The sequence below is a fragment of the Blennius ocellaris genome (genome assembly GCF_963422515.1).
Source record: "Blennius ocellaris genome assembly, chromosome: 10".
NCBI lineage: Eukaryota > Metazoa > Chordata > Actinopteri > Blenniiformes > Blenniidae > Blennius > Blennius ocellaris.
The window spans coordinates 21,084,185-21,101,042 of NC_137659.1; the positions used below are offsets into that span (position 1 = coordinate 21,084,185).

The 16,858-nt window shown below is 39.9% G+C and overlaps 1 protein-coding gene across 1 annotated transcript; it reads right to left on the minus strand.

Moving 5' to 3' along the window:
* Positions 1–3,488: 3,488 nt before the first annotated feature.
* Positions 3,489–12,602, minus strand: kiaa0040 (KIAA0040 ortholog). Its single transcript, XM_080503991.1, has 2 exons — positions 12,466–12,602; positions 3,489–7,474 (listed from the first exon to the last, which is right to left on the minus strand). Exon 2 carries the CDS (start codon positions 6,903–6,905, stop codon positions 6,573–6,575), a length of 333 nt encoding a protein of 110 aa, XP_080360117.1. The 5' UTR covers positions 6,906–7,474; positions 12,466–12,602; the 3' UTR covers positions 3,489–6,572.
* Between the last annotated feature and the right edge of the window lie 4,256 nt (positions 12,603–16,858).

The following is a 16,858-nucleotide window of genomic DNA, read 5'->3' on the forward strand; positions in this document are numbered from 1 at the left end:
CTCGGTAATGTGGCAACAAGGAAATGTTTGTTTAAAGGGGTGGAGTGTGAGCCCAAAATGGAAAGAGTGAAAAACCGATTCGCTGTCAGGTTACATGCAAAAACACACACGCAGATGGTGTTGGGGATAACATACTGTAGTATAGTAACAAGGGTTTGGGGATGGAACAAGCTTGAAACTGATTATTATAGTGAGCAGGCCCGCCCCTCTCTACACGCAGAACACGCGCTGTGCGTAGGGCCCCGCGATCCATGGGGGGCCCCATTTTGTGCAAGTGAATTGAATTTCCCTCGGGATCAATAAAGTATCATCATTCTCTGCAAATGTGCAAAGGATGCGCGTGCATTTTGCCGAGAGGTGCGTAGAGCACCGCCACCAAGTCAGCCTGAGGCAGGAGAGAGAGAGAGAGAGAGAGAGAGAGAGAGAGAGAGAGAGAGAGAAAAGAGACGCAATGATTGAAAGCGCGAAGCGTCAGCATCTGACCAATCAGCGGTCAGAAGGGCCGGCAGGCAGTTGTTTCCAGGTAGAGAGAGAGAGAGAGAGAGAGAGAGAGAGAGAGAGAGAGAGAGAGAGAGAGAGAGAGAGAGAGAGAGAGAGAGAGAGAGAGAGAGAGAGAGAGAGAGAGACGGCTTCCAAACGTCAATACGATTTGGGAGCTAGCAAAAGGAAGAAAAAGTCCAAACAAGAAGAGGCTCGTGCTTCACTTGAAGGTGGGATGTTGTTGAAATAAAAAAGAAAAAACTTTGTGGCATAAACTGTTTATGTCACAAAGTTTTTTCAGACGTGTGCATCTGTAAAGTTCTTGTTCCACTGTTGATAGAGGCTGTTCATTTGATTCGTTAGTAATTGTAATATTATTATTATTATTATTATTATTATTATTATTATTATTATTATTATTATTATTATTATTATTATTATTATTATTATTATTATTATTATTATTATGTTATTGGAAGGGGGCCCCCAAAATAAAATCCTGCTTAGGGCCCCCACTTGGCCAGGGGCGGCCCTGATAGTGAGATTAGTAATGTAATTACAACTAGTGATGTTCTGTGAGGTCCTTATTGGTGGAAAGCTGCCGCCCGTCTCAGCTCGCTGAGCCCACTCTCAGCCTTAACGTTAGATAAAGTTGTGGTATTAAGGTAACTATGGCAATATTGCCAATGTATTTCAAATCTATCAATGTAAATAAAAAATATCCAGCTTAACTATGAAGGCAAAGGGACAAATCATGCAAGACAACATGTAGCTTGTATTTCATTCCAGCACATGAGGAGTTTGGTAAAAGATATAGTCATCACCATTTGCATGTGACAGCTATGATGGTTCTAAACAGCAATAAAAACAAAGTGTACTATAATTTAACAGTTTGATGACTGTGTGGCTGTAATCAGCCTGCCGTAGCCTGCCAGGCAGTTTGTAGGGGACTGCCCTGAGGCATCTGTTACCACGTGGCCATGTTTCCAGATGATTGTGCTTTGTTGAGCGTGAAAAACGAGGTTTGTCTCAGACCAATGAACATGATTGGCTGAATTGTCAGGTGTGCCCCACAAGACGCTCAGTTAAGACCGATGAGGGGACACATTAGTGTAACACGACAGTGAGTTGAGGCTACTGATTGTTTATTCCCTCCTGACACCATTGAGCTGTTATGTTACGTTAGTCACTATATGATGCTATTAAAGCTTTCACACGTGCTGAAGCTGATCTTTTGATGAGATGCACTGATGGCGTTCCACAGATGTGCTTAGCAACTCACTCAATCCATTTAGAACATTGGCCTTCTTTTATATGCAGTTTGTTGAAGTATGCTATGTGTTGAAATATACTGTGTTAAAATACTGGGAGGATGATAAGATATATTATTGTACAACTTCTTAGACCTTTTGCCCAATCATCTTTAAAAAAAAAAATGATACAAGCTGATTGTTATTGTGTAAGCAGGTTCTCATACACACAAAACTCTTTTGCAATAAATTCACGTGAGCATGCCAATTAGCATGCTTTAATACAGAATCCCAGTAAACTAGGCTCATCAAGTGGCCGCATCTGGATATTATGCAACGGTAGATCTGCTCTTCTGGTTCTGACTGCTGCATGAAAGACACAATTCATTCACTACTGATTCTGATCAAATAAGGATCCTGTAGCCTGGTGATTTCTCCAGTCTCCCTAAAGTGATGCTGCTGCTGCAACACACTGCAGCCCTAAATAAATATCATCCCTTCACTTAATAAGAGCTGCCTGCATATGGGTGTTTTATCTCAGCTGTTTTGTTGCTGCATTTTCTCATTGTCATATGATCATAAATCCACTTTTTTTCCACAAAGTGTTAACATTCAGATTATAGAGTATCTCCCTCCATCTAATCAGTGGAGCTTTAGCGGAACCAAATGAATTGATCAACTGCACCTCAGATAACATAAGAAAGAAACACCGCAGCAAAGTTCAAATCATCAGGGCAGGCCGAACTGAGGGAGAACATTAAATGGAATGCAATAGTCATTTTGCGTGTTAAACGTGTTCCTGTTTTATTTACAGGAAGTAAATCCCCACTAATTTACAGTAAAAGTAATGAGTGATTGTAATCATAAACGAGTTCTCACTAACTTCCACAACACTGCAGACAAGTACCAAAGTATGTCCACATGCTGGAAGACGCACTGGCTTGTTTTCTAATCCCAGCAGCCACAATGTGAGGTGTTTGTTACAATTTCCTAAAATATATTTAAATCACAAATGTTGTAACAGATATTGAATATTCTACATTAATTTAACAGTTCACTTAGTTTCAGTTCGACTACTAACACAGTTCCACATGGAATTTTTATTTGGCACCATTAAGGTGTTGCTGGGGAGAGGATAACGTCAGCTGAACTACAAGGTGTTGCATCTTCATAAATAGTTCAGAGTCGATGTCTCTGAAGTGTTAAAACCTCCTGTCATCGCACCAATGATTTACTGAGAATTTTCCACACGCAGACTGAGCACATCAATGGCTAAAGAGCAGTTGTCATGGAGTTGGTACACCCCAAGATCAAATGCAACTTGCACGATTATAACCATTTGTGCACACGTCAGCGTGGAAAAGTGAGAACTCATCACACGATTTTGACCTCGAGCCTCAAAGAAGGAAATAAACAAACATGTTTACAAACTGAAATTTAAGTGAAGGTAAGACTCTCACACCTCCGAGGTGACAAAACTGTGAGACAGAACTAATTCCGACTAAACATATGTATTGTAAAAGACAAATCTCTCCTGAAGCCAAACTGATTAGTTGCATCAAAGGTTTCTCAGCCACGGCCATCAAAGTGATGAAAATCACATCTTCTAAAAGATCACTGGGGGCAAAAGTGTTTATTAATTACGTTGCCTCAGCAGCTTTCAGTTCTGGTTGATTACACAGTTAGTACCTTAACAAAACTCTTTTTCACCCCTTCATTACATTGTTTATGAAGTTTATTCTGGTAATTCTGGTAAATTGAATGACAGCGCCTGAGCAGGCGTAAACATATTAATTCAAAGTTTAAAAGCTTTGTTACATTGGATTTCATTTCGATGTAGAAAAAAAAAAGTTTCCAGAGTGATAGAAAAATACTTTATTCCCTCCGTGCCACTTTTCACATTGAGCTGGATGTGCATTATCATTGTGTCTCTAAATGTAATTACGCATGCGGAACAACCGACAAAAACCAGCCAGGCACATAATTAAAACAAAAGAAGAAATCACCTCAGTGTTTTTTCAACTGTGGAGCATCAAACAAACATCCTAAATATACAATGTCATGCATAATCGGATGGGATAAAAAAAAAAGAAGAAGAAAAAAAACAACAACCTGTCATTGTATGGAGAAACTATCCATTGGGGCAGATTGTCTTCAAACAGATGACAAAACCCTCACGCCTCCGTTCCCTTTGATCACAGAAAACTGACGATTTGGGGGGGGGGCGACATATACCCTTCATATTACCCCTCCCATTATTGACTCCCACAAACCGATTTACATAATACATCAAACAGGGAAAATAGCTTTATTAAAGTGAATGAAAGTGAAACACAGTCAGGCTCAACATGACAAACATGGACGTGGATTCCTGGTAAATGTGTCTTTCAACACAACATTTGAAGAAACTGTACAATTTCAAACTGGAAAATATCTCAAACTGAGATCCCATGTGCCAAAAATACACACAAAATAATGCATTTGTAAATTCTAAAAAGTATAAATCAATTCCAATTCGTTATACGATGGCTTGGTCCATTTCCCTGCCTGTGGATCAGTGGAAGTGCTTCAAAGTGAAAAAAAAACCTGACCCACTGTAACTGGCTTACAAAAATAAGGAAGGGAACGTTAAAGATACTTTCATTCTTCTCAATATCCTCTATTTCTGATGATGGTAACATTAATATTACTTAAATGGTCTAAATTGACTTACCATTCTTGATTTAATCCTTCTATATGAACCATCAAAATCTAAACAAAAACTCTAGAATTAAAGGAACGCAGCCCCAGCAATTTATGACAATTCCACATTTTTGTTTACAAGCACTGTAAAAAAGTTGAATAAAGCCTGAATAGTGTGTGCATGTAAAGAGAAAAAAAAAGTGATTGCAAACTCTTTATGTAACAAAAAATCTATTTGCATTGTTATGATCATCTTTTGACTTATTGGAGACAAAGTAGATGGAAGAAACTTCCAACTATCGGTCTTCATGTTTCAAACAAATTAGTGTCATGCAAAGACATATTTTTTCCCATCTTTGAATTTCACGGATGAAATGTGTGGCAGAATACTGTAAGCAAAGCAAGTTTTCTTGAACTGTTCATATACGTTTTACATCTCAGAAACTTGAGATTGCTTTTCTCACTCCCCTTTGCATGTGAAACTCTGCTTGTGGTTTGAGAATGTGTCGGGCTGACGAAAGCATAGATACCACTTGGATGTCTCTTCCTCACACTTAGCACAAAAGTGTGACAGTGACTCATCCGAGCAAGCAAATGCAGAAATAATTTTATCGCAACATGTTGAAAAATTCCTCTAAATTTAGTCGAAAACTCACAGTGTCTGTAAATCCAATGTAGTCCAATGTGATGTTTCTGTCTGAAGTGTATTGAATGAGTAACACCTGTTTTCTCAGCAGCACTTAATGCACAAGATGCTAATTCTGCCGTTGTGTGCTTGAAATGAGAACAAAGCAATAGAACACCGTAATATGTCAAGTTTGGACCTGGAACAGCCAAGGAAAGAAAAAAATGTTGCTTATTCTTTGTAATGTTTTGCAATTTAAACTTTGTCCAAAAAATTTTAATGTTGTTTTTATATTGAATATTTTGAAAAGGAGACGAAAGTAGTATATCATGTGATCAAGTGCAAATAACTGTTGGGATAATACTAAGTAAGCTAATACTAAGTCATTGGTCAACATGATTTATACATGATGAATATGCATCAGTAGAGTCTTTGCAAAGTTTGATGAGAACAACATCAATACTGGTTTTTAATGCTGACCTCACATTCAAAGTAATAATTTATATTTACAGTAAAAAGGTAAAGTTAGTCAACAATTGTGGTTTGTACTCACCATGATTCCATGTTGTCTAATTAACTTCACTGTCAATATTGTGTGTTTTAGTGGTTTAGATTTGGATTTATTTTGAGAAGTAGCGCAACTCTCCAAAAACTAGGAGAAGTTCTTTTCCTGTGAATGATGTGATTTCAAATAATGGACAAATATCCAAATGAAGAGAAGACGGCATTTTATTGCAGGTGGTCTTTTTAGTTAGTTGCATGTCAGTGCCTTTTATTTCAAAAATGGAGAGCCAATCATGGTCTACACTTCCTACTGAATATGAAAAGTAGCAGTAATACAGCTATTTGAACACTGGGCAGACCTTAGATTGGCTCTAACCACAAATACAGAGCCAACGAATTTCACAAGGGAGTGCTAAGAACAAAGTGCTCCCAATAACACTGTACTCCTCTCACACACAGAGGTTAGAGGCTTCTACCTGCATATTTCTTCCTTTATGTACCACACACAAAAAAAAGCTCATAAAAATCTTGTAAACATTGTCATAAAACCACCTTGCACGGCATTGTATGAATACAAAGTGACAAGACTATATACATAGTTTACATATTTCAGCCCAACCGGTGCCCAAAGTCCTTCCTATTAGTTTGAACAATGTGTTCAGCCTCCATTGAGTCCAGGGCAGATTCAGATTTACACTTGTGAGACACTCCATCAGTTCCAGGACCAACAGTGTGGGAGGACTGAGGACTGAACATGGTACATGAAGAAAGGTCATTTCTGTTTGGTAGATGATTATTTCTTTGCTGTTAATATATGTACTTAATGGCAATAAATCAGTGATTCTTGGAAAGCCTGTTGATTTAACCTTTAAATGATCATTTCGACGTGCATTTGTGGGATGAGCGTCAGAGCTTACTCATCATCGAATTAAAGTGAAAATAAATAAGACATATTTGCTTCCATTTTATCATTGTCACGGCCCAGAAATAATTACCAAATGCGAATATCCTTCGTCTCACTGTTCAGACTGCTACTCCATGGCCAGAGCGACCCTGTCCGGCGTCATGGGCCCCGTCTTAACGGAGATCCACAGATCATCGGTGTTGGCTGAGTTCTTCTTCTTTTTTGTTTCTGACCTGGAGATTGCCACGCCGTCTCCACAGCAGGAGCTACAGCAGCTGTTGGCATGGCGACAGCAGCAGCAGTGGCAGCACACCACCAGCGCGGTGAGGAGCACCAGCAGGGGCAGAGTGAGGAGCACTACCAGGCAGACGGTGTTGTACACCCCCTGGTTGTGTTTCTCCGTAGCGAAGCTCCAAAGCTGGTTGAAAAAATCCAGAATGCCGTCTGTATTCCCATCCATGGCTTTCAGATACACAGCTGAAGCTTCTTTTAATTGAGGCTCCCTCGCTCTTGTAAAACAATAATTTTTTTTAATAAATCCTTCAGAGACCGGAAAGGTTTATAAGGCAGTAAATGTTCACAAACCAGAAATAAAGACGATGTGGTGTTGATTTGAGTTTTACATGGCCTGCATCCACTTTAAAAGTTTGAAGTTTGACTCCGTCTTCAATAAAACAACCTTCAATCCAACAGCTGTCGAGTCAGACAGTTTCTGTGTGACTTGTGACTTGACATTCAACTGTGACACTCTCCTTTGACTTGTGCACATCCAAGGAAAGATTTTCACAGCCCCAGTCGATGAGCACAATGCCTCTGAAAGCTCACTTCATGGATACCTCAAACCCCGCCTGCAATTTTCAAACCAAAAATTAAAAGGTCTCCAGGGTCTCGTGTGAAATCAGGAGAACTGATCCAGATCTTGACGAAGACTGCCACAATCTGCACTAAAGCCAGGTTTTTTAATGCAGGTGGACATTTCACTGATTGTTTCCTTTCGTCCTCTTGCCCGACATTTCAACATAGATGCACCTGTGAAATAACAAAATGAAGACAGTTAAAAAGGAGGTTTTTCAGCTCATCTTCCTCACTTTTCCTCTCTTTTCTCTCCCTTCAATCCATCTTTGTGTCTGTCTTTAACATCTCTTCTCCTGCTCTCCCCCACTGTCAATGTCAGCTTCTTATTTTCTTTCTCATTAATATTGCAGAGTCGTCATTCAGGATTCAAGGCAGATCTCGCCAAGTCTCCCACTGAGGAAAAAGAGGAGGAGATGAAGAAGGAGAGGGAGAAATGGAGGGAGATTGTGTCTGAGAGAAGGCAGGACAGTGATAGAGGTAAGCAATCTTCCAAAGCGGCCCACTGAGATGGAGAGTGTGGCAGAGTGTCAGAAACGGACCTGCTGCAGTAGATTCATACGAATATATTCAGCTAATGGTTCCCATTGCATGAAATAGATGGAATGTGGTTTAAGTTTTCATAAGTGTCTGATTGTATCACATGTTTTTTCAGCTGACGCCAAATCTCACATTGATCCAGGACAAAATAAAGTGAGGCGATGAACTTCCATTCATCCATTCTTTGAACCTGCTTAAGCCCATTTGATGTTGTGCTCTGCTGAAGTCAATCCCAGGAGGTAATAGGTTAATCTCAAGCAAGTCAAAATGAGCAAATTAAACAGTATAAACTAAAGTTAATTGTTACTTCCTGTTTCCCCCTGTCTTTATGAACATGTGGTGGTTTAATTTTAGTGACATTAACTGAGCTGTCAGCAGTGAGTCATCAGTTGGAGGAAGATGCTCTCTATAATCTCTATGTTGAAAAAAAAAACCCTGATTTAACACTGTTACAAGAACAGCTCTTGAAAGGTGATATTAATACGAAAAAGCTAATGAGTCACATGTGGATATGGTTTGATGTTACTGTTAATAAAATCCTGGTGTGTTTTGTGTTGCTGTCAATGGGACTGGGTGATAAGAAATAACCCACACATACTGTACGCAGAAGGAGAACATGCAAAGTACATGGAATTGAACTGGAGGTTTTTTCCCACTGTGATAAAGTGTGGTAACCCAGAGACCACTGTGTCGCCACTCAAGACTCTGCAAAAGAGGCCACCTCAGAGATAAAAGTGATATTGTTCCCTTTTACCATGAGAGAATAAACTGTTTGATTAAGTCAGAAGCCTCAAGGCAACATCTTTATTTAAATTGTGTTTAACAACTATGGTCTTTCAAATGATTTCAAACACTGTTTAACTCAAGTGCTCCCCTTACAGAGCCTCCCTAGCCCAAAGCTATGGAGACTTTGTTTTGTAGTTGCAGGACAGCAAAAAGACTTTCATCTTACGTTCAGTTTCTTTTAGTGAGACAAAGCGACAGGGGAAGATACGCCTGCAAGAGGAGAGCAAATAGATCCGATGTGGCTGTCACCACACATTGTGTCTCATTTGCGAAATTAGTTGACCTGCAGACGGCTGGCTAACTTCCACCTCTTCATTTGCTCAACAGGAAGCTACAAGTGCCAGAAATGATAAAACAACAGTCAAGAGGTAGCAGTTTCATCTCAGTAGAAATAGCAAACCAAAGTTAGTCACATTTTGAGTTTGTTTTTGGATTGTGGGAGCCAATGTGCTCAGAGAACATCCACACCAGTACAGGGAGAACATGCAAACGTCTCGTTATGAGATGAGGGTGCTCACTACAACACAAGCCCTTTTTGCATGCATCCAATTACTTTTATGCATATTTCAACTTGTGAGGCCGGCGCTGACATTTTGATGAAGCAATAAACTTGACACGCAAACAGACTAAGTGATTAATCTGCAAATCATGCAACTTTATTGCTAATCATTGCTCCAGTGATGTGAAGAAAAATAATGACAGTGAAAAACATCTGATACATCCGCATCATAATGAGTTAGTTAAAGGCAACTGAGGGGGAAAATTACCTCCTTCACCAACTCTTCATTTCCAAAAAACAAAAGAATCCTAGATATTCTAAGGGTTTAGATTCACATCATAATTGCATGGGAACTTTAGACAGGCTTACAAAGCCTAAATACAGCTGACCCAGAGGTGGATATTATCTTCCAGTTATTATATAGTTGAATTAATCAGGTTGAAGTAGGGATAATAAGGAACAGAGATACTATTATTTTATTTCTTCAAGTAGCAACTGTGGCTCATCACTTGTGATGATTTAATAGCAATTTTAAAAGCAAGACAACAAAGAGCTTTGCATTTAAAATGTTAAATATATATACCCTTGTTGATTAATACATCTGTAATTAAGATTTTTTTATGTCAAGAGAAAAAACGGTGAAAGAATCAGCATATAAAAAGGCAGATTTCACCCTCAGGGATTGGAAAACCACTGCAGCGCTTGGTGAATTGCTTCAGTGTCAGGGGCCCTTTTATGTGACGTTTGCATGTTCTCAATGTGCATGTATAGGTTTTCTCCAAGCACCCTGGCTTCCTCTTACAATTAATAGACATGCATGTTGGATGAGTTAATGGCTCTTGATTGCCCATACATACAGAAGGAAAATAATTGTAATGTGTGTCACACTGTGTTAACCGGGATATGAATTGGTGACCTGTCCAGTTTAGACTCCAGGATTGTTGCCGTGGATCAGTGACGGGAAATCACAACTTTGATTGACGTGCCATGGAAGATGGATGGAAGAACTGGTGAACCCTGTAGAGCATTAAGAGCCCACATTTCTTGTTAAGGATGGATGGCTGGATGGATGGATGGATGGATGGATGGATGGATGGATGGAAATTGACTGGTGATTGTAGTACAGCTTTTGTCTCATCAGGAGCATATAGACAGCAAAACCTGTCATATCCTAGACCAATGCAACCTTTTCATGGAATACATCTGTAGTTATTGAACTCTTTTATTGTTGGTCTCTCCACTTAAGACCTTGGGAACACAATGTTGCTGCCGCATCTTTGCTGATTACTGGCAGCAAATACATGTTGTTGTGATGAGTGTGGGTGAGCTGCAGCCCCTTTGTGCGCTCTCTGATCTTCTTCACATTATGAAAACATTGTTAACACAAGCAACTAGAGTCACCGAACAATAAGTCTGCAGGAGAGAGAGCGAGAGAGAGCGAGAGAGAGAGAGAGAGAGAGAGAGAGAGAGAGAGAGGGAGGTAAGGCACAGAGGTATGATCTAGCCACGTGAAAGGTATGACTAATGCTGAATGAGTTGTAAAGCTATTTAATAGAATGAGTAAGTCACAGAGAGTTATGATGATTACAGTGTTTGGCAGGGGACAATGAGCTCCCTGTAAGATATGTGCTCACATTGGTGAAGTGTGGGTTTCAAGCTAACAGATTTAATGTAAAGAGGGATCTTGGAGAATTCATATTATGATGTCATTTTTGTTGTTACTTAGTGGCCTGTGAATAGGTGTCTCCCCAGTTAAGTCTGTTTTGCACATAAGAAGGTAAACAAAGTGATTACAATAAAAGTTTGTGCCTCAGCAGGCCAGCAGGTATTACTGCACAAATAACAGGATGTATTTAATGGATTCGGTGGTAACACAAGGGTTTTACTGAAGAAGGAATGATGCTGTTTTTAGGAGGCTCGTATGTCTGTTTACCTGTTACTGTGCTTTGCAAGTGCATGGTACCTCAACCACAAGAGGTTTATGAGATTTTAATTGGAGTCCCTGTTTTTTTTTTTAACATCACTGCTGAGTTCAGAGGTACCTGTCTGGGCGTTTTCACACTTTTAACAAAACTGGTGTTAGCATTAGGGTAAAGGCCAATGGGATATACCAACCTCGATACACTGTTGAAGATGCATGTCCTAGCTACAGTTAAACATTTGGGTAAATGCCTGCAACTATGCTAATACTTGTGAGATGACCATGCATGCCTTAGCTAGGGTTGGGGTTCAAGTCGTCAATCTGTATCGAGGCTAAGAATAGTTTAAGATTCAATAAAACAGAGTACAAGTCATTTTAAAAAGGGAACACAACTCATGAAGGGAGTAAAGCTGCGATTGATAGGATCTTCCCAATGCTGTTTGAAAAAGACTAAAGTCTTTAAATATATCTCCACTTCAAATGACCTCACTGATTCGATGACTCCTTCGCTTTCTCGTGACTTTGTGCTATCCTTGAGCAATTCATATACAGGAAAAGGCCATTTCTGAAGCACACAAAGCCAGGAAGGAGCTGAGAAATGTTAGGATTGCACTCAGTTAGCCCCTGCTGCTTTTCGAGGAACATGTGTGACCTAAAAGACAAAGTTGTGACAGAAGGCAAAGCAGGAATCTTTAATGAGTGGCCCCGAGCACACGGTCACAGCAGATCCTTTATCAGTCAGTATCAGAATGAAGTGCTCAGACATGCTCAGTTGGACTTGAGTCAAACACCAATAAACAACTTGAGGCAATGCATTTTTGCTTGCTGCTCTATTTTGGGGGCAGAAGACATACGATTTTTGGGATCAGAGGGCAGCGGCTTCATTTCTTTACCAATAGGCCTGCTGACATTCTGTACAGTTCTCGACAGTGAAGCATTTATACAAGTCTGTTATAGTACAAACTTGTGTCAACTCGATCATGTTTGAATGAGGCGAGCAAAATGAAATGAGGTTTCACTGTAAGGGAGGAGGGAAGTCTCCAGATGACACTAAAAGCTGTCATAAATCACTAAATCGCTCCGAATGCATGATGTTGCCCATAAAGTAGCTCTAATGAATGGCTAAATGTGAATGTTTTTCCATGAAATGATCTTTGAATTGAATGTATTTTCCAAGGAAAAGGTTCAGAGTGTGACACAAAGACAGGAAGAAACCTACCAGTTTATCTTTGCATCTTGTCATACATCCTGTCAAAACGAACCGTAGCCAAAACAACATGTTTTTAAGAGGAGTCTGCCACAGAGGCGGCAGTTTTACCTTGAGTCACACAACAAGAAAGCATCACCAGCTCATATAAGCCACTCCGAACACTTTCAAAGTGTTCGCTGGCACTCCAGATCTCTTTGAAAGCAGCATCTTACCCCACAGGCACTTGTGAAGTAGCAGGTCAGGTCTCCCCTCATGTCTAATCCAGTCAGCTGCTCAGACTTCTGTTGTTGTTTTGGCATCTGGCTTCTGCTCAGTTCTGGTCCCCCTCACCCAGACATCTTGACAAGTCTTCACTTTCTGTTCCTGTTTCCCTCCCTGCCCTTGTTTCCCATCCTCCTTCATTTACTCCACCTCCTCCTTGCTCTGTGAGTGTGTGTTTTGGTCACAGCGTCACTGCACCCTGCCCACTTTGTGTAAGAATGGGCCCTCTGTCTGCGCATATGTGTTTCCTGGATTCTTGTGGTTACTTCACTATAACTCACACAAGTGGAGCTGGATGACGTCAGTAGCAGAAGCAGAAAGTTAAGTAAACCCACTCAGGATATGTGTGAAATAGTCCCACAAAAGGCTGGATTAAATGTCTCAAAACACATTCTTCATAAAGAGGTGCTCATGAGCACTGCTCTATAAAACCTTGCACTGAGCAAAGATTGAAGCACTTTGCATAATAACACAAAATTACTATTTAAACAAACGACATCGCCGCCCGTGTTGGAGCCCCAAAGTGTGAATACAAATGGGAACTGAAGACTGCAAGACTGTGCATGTGTGGTGAATAAGACCAGGTGAAGCAGTCAGACGCAAGCGGCGTATGAAAGAGTGAGGTCACGCGAAGTGCACACACATACACACATACACACATCTTGTGCCTGTGGCATTGTGGTCAATGCCCTTTCAGCTCAGTCGAGCAAACGCTGATTTCTCATTCAAGTGAGGAAACAAAAAAAGTGTGCAGCTCCTTTAAGGGGTACTTTAGAGTTAAAGTTCATTCAGATGTGTCCTGTATATGTGCTCACATACTGTATAATGTGTGCTTCTGGACGTGCAGCCGCCCGAAAGAACTCAAAAAGTGTTCACACAAGACTTTTTTTTACCGTGGTCAGCCATTGTACAAAATATAGTGGCTTCGCATTTGAGTCAAAATTTTATAGTAAATGTTCTATAACATGGTAATTAACACAGAAAATGATTCTGACTGTATCACACTATATAGTACAGCATTTCTGACATAATCATAGAGTAGAACACAGTCTCTTTGATGTATATACCATATTTATTGTACTTGATAGTGTCATGCTTGACAGCATGGCTGATTTGACCATGGTATCCCTCTGTATAGCACGCAGCTTTTGAAGTGTAGTACTATTCACCATGCAATTTGGCTTTATTATTATAAATGGTCTGGTAATTTAGTAGTATCATACAGTACTGTTATTTGGATCTTTGGATCAGAGGGTGTTTGTTCAAATGTCACATCAGGTCCCCATTGGGGTTTATGTGTGACAAATAAAATGCTCTTCTTCCGTGGTCTTCCTGGACATAATGATACTGTCAGTACTCTATACAAGTCTATCTTCTGATGCTGAAGCATGCTATGGTGGTTTTCCAGTAACCATATATTCAGGTGTCTGCAATAACCATTTTACATGTCGGAGTATTGTTGACAGTATGACGTTGTACATAATGGTACAATATCAATCACTATTTTCGACACTATATCACTCAGCAAAGGAATACCTTGGTGCAGTTACTATTGCAGTGTGGTGCTGGTTTCTCATGGGAGATTTGTGTCTGTATTAGAGTTTACTATAACAATGCTCTGTGTTAGCAAACCCAGAGGAGGAATTCACCCGTAAGGATCTTTGAAGTTGTCAGTGGTGAATGATTTGACAAGTTGTAACAAGTGCATTGACGCTTAAGAGTAAAGAAAATTGGATGGTCTATATTTAATATGTGATCGAAACACCGGTGCTGTTTTGTAGTGATCTATTGCAGCTACCAGAGACGGAAACTTTTTGTCCGATAGTCACTTCCTGAGTGGCTGAACGAGCAGCGGGCTCTTTTGTAGCTACAGGGCATGCTTACATGGAAATTGATGAGACAAGCCTCACCACGTTTGCAGGTGTGTCTGAGCCATCTTACACCAAATCCACTCCTATATCCACGCACGCTTGCATGCGCGCGCACACACGCACACACGCACACGCACACGCACGCACGCACGCACGCACGCACGCACGCACGCACGCACACACACACACACGCACACACACACACACACACACACACAGCCTTCTGACTGGCAGGGTGTGTAGTGCTACTCTGTGAAACTACATCCCGGCTGCTGCAGGAGCACTACAGTGCCCAGTCACCTCGAGCAAGTGCTGATTAATGACCTCAGTGTAGCTGCACTTCCCTTGATGGAAATCCTTCTTTACAGTAGTTTATATGAAAATGGCTTTGCAATATATTCCATTTTCTGCTTGTGATTGCGTCTTCACAAACCTCCATGCAGAAATCAGCATTTCTTTGGGTTAGATGTGCTTTATATGGAGATGATTTTAAACCTGCATGGTTATTTAGAAACCCCAGATTATATGAGTGTATTTTTGATATTCTTCTTCAGTTCGAGTCAACACAAGGCTGATGGAAAAGTCAAAAGATGTTTTCAACATACAATGGATTGGATGGAGGTAGCTTGAGACACTGTAGAATCCAGTTCACCTTCAATCCAGCTGCTCTGACACTTTGGTGGTGCAGAGAGATTGAGACATTGAGTGTCTGAATTGCTTCTTCTTTCTCTGCAGAACAGATAAGGTGTTGGTGGCTCAATATGCCATGTTGTAACGTGAAATAGGACAACAAGATTGGACAGGTTGGACGTCTTCCTTGGCTTGCTAACTTCAGTAGATAAATCAGCAGCACAGAATATATGTGACATGATCCCATGACCATTATCGCCTCATAAATATGCCTCTGATTTTAGGTCACTTTTGTTCAAATGCATTACTTTGAAGAAAATTAAGTGTCTATTGAGCTGCACCCTTTCACAGAGGTCACAACAGTAAATCACAAAGCACAGTAGACTTGGCTGATTTTCACAGCAAATGTCCTTCCCTCAGCAACTGAGATTTAAAATTCTGTACCACAAAATCAGGGTCAAGACTCAAATCAATTCACCTCCAGGGAGAAGAAAAGTTTAGCTTAATTATTCTGAAGTATAAGATCATGATGAAAGTTCACTGTTGTTCACATGTAATTATATATATAAATATATATATATATACATATATATGAAAATGGAATATATTGCAACTTAAAGACAAATGTTTGTCTTCCTACAATAAGCCCTCTATTACTCCATCACCCACTCTGAAGTTGTACCAGATTTTGTCTTCTGTTATTTCATTGTTTACTTCATGTTATTCATAACCCTTGAAAATTGACCCGATACATCTCAATGGGTTTATCCTTGTAATTAAACCTTCAACAAGCACCAACATATTTTGAAGTGCAGCCGAGAGTTTTGGAAATTGTTATTTCCTTTTCAGTTAATTCTTCATTATCTATCCACTGAGCAGATTGGGAGGGGGTATATGATGCTGATGTTGCTATTTATAACATGTGATGTCTGACACACTCTATCATATTCTTAACATTTACTTTTTTTTACTTTCCCTCTAAGTTATGTTCAATATGTTCATACAACATATAGAAAACTATTAAAAAGAAGCTGTTCAGTGATATATTATATGAGACATATACACTGAGCAAAAATATAAATGCAACACTTTTGTTTTTGCTCTCATTTAACATGAGCTGGACTCAAAGATGTAAAATATTTTCTGTATACACAAAAGACCTATTTCTTTCAAATATTGTTCACAAATCTGTCTAAATCTGTATTAGTAAGTGCTTCTCCTTTGCTGAGATAATCCATCCCAACTCACAGGTGTGGCTTATCAAGATGCTGATTAGACAGCAGGATTATTACACAGGTGTGGCTTAGGGTCGTTACAATAAAGTGTGGGTTACATGACATAAAAATTTACTTCTAAAATCTATTCCTCTAAAACCACTCAATTGAGCACTTAAAATAAACAAATTTCTGGAGGTCTCTGCTATGAAGCCCCTCTGGTGACATTGGTGAAAAAAATATTATTGCTTAATAACGCGTGGCCACGACTTATTTATCTCGTTCCCACGCCTTAATAACGTGTGGCCACGCGTTATTAAGGCGTGGGAACGAGATAAATAAGTCGTGGCCACGCGTTATTAAGGCATGAGATATATATGACGTTTACCTTTAACTCATCATCATTGTTCCTTTAGCACCAGAGGGGCTCCGTAGCATACTGTTTGCGTGTGAGCCTATGCTTTTTGTCTCTTGCTAAGAATGACTCCCAGCCTAACTGCAAGCGCCTGAAGAATATCATTGTAATTCATTCCCAGATTGAAATAAAACGAAATGTATTCAAACTCGTCCATGTTTGCAAGCAGCTAAAGGAACAATGATGATGAGTTAAAGGTCACGTCTTATATATC

Excerpts from the sequence above, each read along its gene's own strand:
- kiaa0040 (XM_080503991.1), bottom strand. The coding sequence starts at position 6,905 with ATGGATGGGAATACAGACGGCATTCTGGATTTTTTCAACCAGCTTTGG.